General features: G+C 49.5%; 1 protein-coding gene across 1 annotated transcript in view; it reads right to left on the bottom strand.

The window, feature by feature from the left end:
- Positions 1 to 1115: 1115 nt before the first annotated feature.
- The window catches only part of STC2 (stanniocalcin 2), a 14063-nt gene continuing 10404 nt past the window's right edge, over positions 1116 to 4774 (bottom strand). The window contains exon 4 of the mRNA XM_010851302.1: positions 1116 to 4553. Within this exon, the coding sequence (XP_010849604.1) occupies positions 4151 to 4553 (403 nt within the window). The 3' untranslated portion in view covers positions 1116 to 4150. The remainder of the gene's footprint in view (positions 4554 to 4774) is intronic.

Consider the following 4774-nt stretch of genomic DNA (forward strand, 5'->3'; position numbering starts at 1 on the left):
CCCCCCCCCCCCCACCCCTGCCCCTAGTCACAGGGTTTGGGAGAAGTTGCTTTACTTTCCTATACCTTGGTTTCTTCACCTGTAAAGTGGGGATAATATCTTCTGCATGTGGGATGTAGTAGGGATGAAGTTACGTATGCAAGATGCCTGGCATGATGCTGAGAACATAGTAGGTATGCCAATGGTGGAATAAACCATAAGATTAGTAAATCAGGGACTCCAGCTCTCCAGTAGTGCTCAGGAAGGGAGAGGTGAGGAGGAGGTTTCCCTGCCTGTGCAGAGCCCCTGGCCCCTGAGCTGTTTTCTGACAAGACTTAATTATGCTGGTGGCGTCCTCTGTAGGCCCCATCTGCAAGAAAGGGTAGCTGACTCCAAGGTCTGTGCACTCCAGAAGGAGCTGTGAGGACCACCCTGATGGCCCTGGGGTTGGTGCTTTCAGGCTGGCCACAGAAGCTCAGCCTCCTCTTTGGGTGGTTCAGGCAGGGTTTTGGACAGAGTCCCTGTGGGGGAAAAAAAGCCCAGAGTAGTCTTCTTCCCTGAGTTCCTCTCCCTGTAAACTGAACATTCACCATTACATTTTTTAAACTGACATATGATTGATTTACAACGTTGTATTATCTTTTGCTGTATAGCAAAGTGACTCAATTATATATGTATATACACACACACACATATATATTCTTTTTCACATTATTTTCCATCACGGCTTATCATAGGATATTGAAAATAGTTCCCTGTGCTATACAGTAGGTCTTTGTTGTTTTTTCTTTTGGTTACACCATGTGGCTTGTGAGATCTTCTCCAACCAGGAATGGAACCTGGGCCACCACAGTGAAAGCCCAGAATCTTAACCACAAGGCCACCGGGGAAGTCCTGGGGCCTTGTTTATCCATCCTATATGTAACAGTTTGCCTCTAGTCCCAAACCCCCAACCCTCCCAGCCCCCTCCCCTTTTGGCAGCCACACCTCTGTTCTCTACATCTATGAGCCTGTTTCTATCTTGTAGATATCTGAACATCCAGTATTTAATGGACTCAAAGTCCACTTGCTCACAGCCATCCCCTTGGCCCACCCAAAGCTCTCTCAGACAAAAAATGCTACTCAAGAGGAAGTCAGTTATTTAAAACCTTTATTAAGGCTTGGAGAAAGATAATGCAATGTGACAAAGTACAGATCCTGCTGCCTAAATCCCTAACAGAAACAGATCTTATACCTTATCACGGTGCCGATGCTGAGATCACACGAGGGCTGCTCTTCATTAGGAAAACGGGCCCTGGAAGCGTTGTTTGTCCATGTTATTCTAAACGAAGCCTTTTCCTAGGTTCGAGCTGAAATTTCTGTGTGTGTGTCTGTGTGTGAAAGTACAGCTACAGCTCTGGGCTAGCATTTTCTATTTATTTAGTTTTGAGTGTCAGCATTTCACTCTACTAAGGCCTCTCATTTCAGAATAACAGGGCTATTTATTGATACAAAGGAGAGGTGTTCGGATCATCTTGTTAAGATGCAAGGCTCAAAATAAACATCATATCTTTATTTGGAAATCCACATCCTTCCTCAAAGGAAGGCTCAGGAGTAAATTTGTATGAAGTACGAAGCCCCAAGTGGAGGGTCTAATTTTAAGGACGACTTTGCTTACATTTTAGACTGTACAAATGCCTCTGTCCATGCTTACAGGAATTTGGATTTTCCCCAGTTTTGAGATAAAGAATCTCAGCAATAAATACTACTGTAGGCTTCAAAACTTTAGGAACCAGAATGCAAGGATTTCTACCTGACTTTTGAGAAGAAACAAAGCAGCGGCATGAAAAAATATACAACAGTGATCAATGAGGGGGTTCAGAGCAACATAGGAAGCAATTTTATGCCTCGGGGGAAAACACCGAGATAATAAATACAAATGACAAATATTTACAACAGAAGCAACACATGGGGCGTCAGTAGCGAACATGTAAAACATTTACACTGAGGAAAATGTAAAAGTGATGCCTTTCACCCACCCAGCCCAGAAGCGGGCGAACAAATGAGCAGCTGACCCAGCAACGCGAGAGAATGTTATTGCTTCAGCTTTTGAGTGATGTAAAGAAAACAGTCCACGTGCTGTGTGGCTTCAGACGCCATGGCTTACGGTCAGTTGCCATGGCAGAGCCTGACACACCGGTCCTCCTCTCTCGGAGGGCAGAGCTGGATCAAGCACATCTCTTTTCTGCAACTCCCGCTCTTTCTAGGTGCTTCTCCCAGCCTTTTGTACCCCTCCCCCCAACAGATGGTTTCTTTCCAACATGCATCGTGAGAGATTGGGAAAACGGCGCTCTGGCACCCTGTCCTGGCAGCAGTGAGGCTGGATTTAGGTTATCTAAACACTAGCTGGGCTTTGGGTAGGGCATTCTGGGAACAAATCATTTTTTAGCAGATAAATATAGCCTCTTTATCTCTGGCCTCAGGTTGCTTTGAGGGAGAGCTATGAGTTGATATAAATGGAGGATGCATACTTTTTTGCCCAGTCACTAGAACAGCAGTCAGCAAACTCAGGCCCAAGAGCCAAATCCAGCTGGGCGCTTGTTAAATAAAATCTTAATGGAGTGGAGCCAAGCCTATTTGTTATGTGTTGTCTATGTATGTTTCTGCTTTCAGGCAACAAAGGCTGAGTTGAGTAGCTGCAACAAAACCCATATAACCTGCCAAACTGAAAACAGTGTATTCACTATCTGGACCTTTACAGACAAGGTTTGTTGACCCCTGTTCTAGAAGGACCTGGCCCAGAACATCCATCCATTCCTTGCAATACTGGGCTCCTATTTGAGTACTGGCTGCAAGAAAGGACAAGCTCTGTCAGAAGAGAGAAAAGGCCTACCTCTGAGACCTCTTCAGTAACCACAAGACATCCATTGCCAGTGCTTTCTGTTCTAATCTTTTCCCTGTATTCTCAGTTCTGTCTCTCCTCCCTGCTTTTCTTTGTCCACTCTGACTCCTTTTCTCATTGCTAAATTTTCATTCTGGATCTGGGAAATCTTGTCCCCCAGTGATGTGCAGCAGTCTCCTCCGTTTACATAAAAGGTCGGCATTCCCTGGTGAAAATTACCAAGTAGTCCTTCTGTGTTCCCCTTTTCCAGCCTCTAGCATGGACAGGCCAGCTTTCCAACTCGGCCCAATGGAACCAGGGTCCGTCTTGGCTGAGGATCAAGGCGAGGTACCAAAAGGCAAAGGGAATTCTGTCAAATGCACTCCTGTGTGCATTTTTTCCAGGGTGGGCTTTGTGCTAGTGGCAATGAGCCCATGTCAGGCAGTCAGACATAAAGCTACATCACTTTTTGATTACTTTAAAAATAGCACTTAAAAAAAAAATTCAGCCCCCAAAGATGGGTTGCTTTTTGCTTTCCTTTGAGCTGGTTTTAATGACCCAGTTGCTTGTTTGAAAGCTATTTATTTAGACAGATACGGAGATGTAACTGGATAAATAAAAAAGTGAAATCGAGACTCGAAGCAGTGGTTAAAATACAGACACACAGGGGCCACTCCCTGCAGCAGGGTCCCCTAGACAGAACAATGGCTCAGAAATTACACTTAGAATCCTCGCCGCCCCCACACATCCCCGCCCCGTCCCAAGTTATTCCAACCTCAAGGTCCCATGCAAGAAACTGGATTTCTGTTTGGCACCAAGCACCCACACGGCCCTGCCCCCGCTCCACCCTTCTCCCGATTCCCAGGGAGATTTGCACACCCACTCCTGCGCCGGAATCCAGCTGCGCTCCGCTAGGACTGTCTGCACAGAAGCTTGGGGCGGGGCCCAGCACCAAGCGCACAGTCTGGCCCTCGCGGGTCACCCCTCCCCTCTCGTCACCTCCCAAGGCAAAGGGAGCCGCAAGCCATAGCCCAGGGTCTCCGCGGATGGAAAGAAGGCAAAGTTGCGAGGAGGACGACCTCCCGTTGGGATGTGTGGGTGCGGGACACACCAGGCACAACCGAGCCCTCGCTGCCGAGGGAGCCTCCGCCTCACCTGTTCATGCCGCTAACACAGCTCCAATCAAGTCCGCAATCCCCATCACATCCTGCGAGTGATCGCCCCCCTCTTTAATGGCAAATGTTTTGGAATGTCCAGAGAGAAGAAAATGGACGGCGTGGAGGAAAAGATTTCCCGGCCGGGCCTTTCATTTCACCTCCGGATATCGGAATACTCAGACTGTTCATCCTCCCACTCGCTGCTTCCAGAAGTTCCCTGGGCCCCAGGGCCGGCCGCTCTGCCCCGGGCGTGGGCGTTGGGGTGGCTCTTGCTACCTCGCTCACCCTTGGCACCTCGGCCGGTCTCCCGACTGCTGGGCTCCGCAAGGTGGTGACCCATTTCCGCGGGGTGGCCCCTGGAGAGCTTGGCCCTGTCGCCCTGGAGCTGGTGCTCGGGTGGCGCCGTGGGGGGTCTCTGGATGGCCGAGGTGCAGAAACTCAGGATGGAGCACAGGCTTCCCCAGCTCTGCTCACACTGAGCCTGGACGCTGTGGGTGATGGCCTCCTTCACCTCCTCCCCACAGGTCAGCAGCAGGTTCACTAGGTCCACGTAGGGTCTGGGGATTGAGACAGAGACCGGGGCTGGAGAACGCCTCCTGTGGGCTAAGGAGGGCAGGACCCACAGGAGGGGAGAGACCTGGCCAATGCTTGACTTGGGTTTGGTTTGGCAAAAGATGTTCCTGGAATTACTGCAAGCCTTTACCTGGATTCTGTGGAGTACTGGGCTCCCTGCCAGGCACTGGAGGGAACTGGAGCCTGGGGGAGGGAGCCCGCCACA

The sequence above is a fragment of the Bison bison genome, unplaced genomic scaffold (genome assembly GCF_000754665.1).
Source record: "Bison bison bison isolate TAMUID 2011002044 unplaced genomic scaffold, Bison_UMD1.0 scf7180017864301, whole genome shotgun sequence".
Taxonomy (NCBI): Eukaryota; Metazoa; Chordata; class Mammalia; order Artiodactyla; family Bovidae; genus Bison; species Bison bison.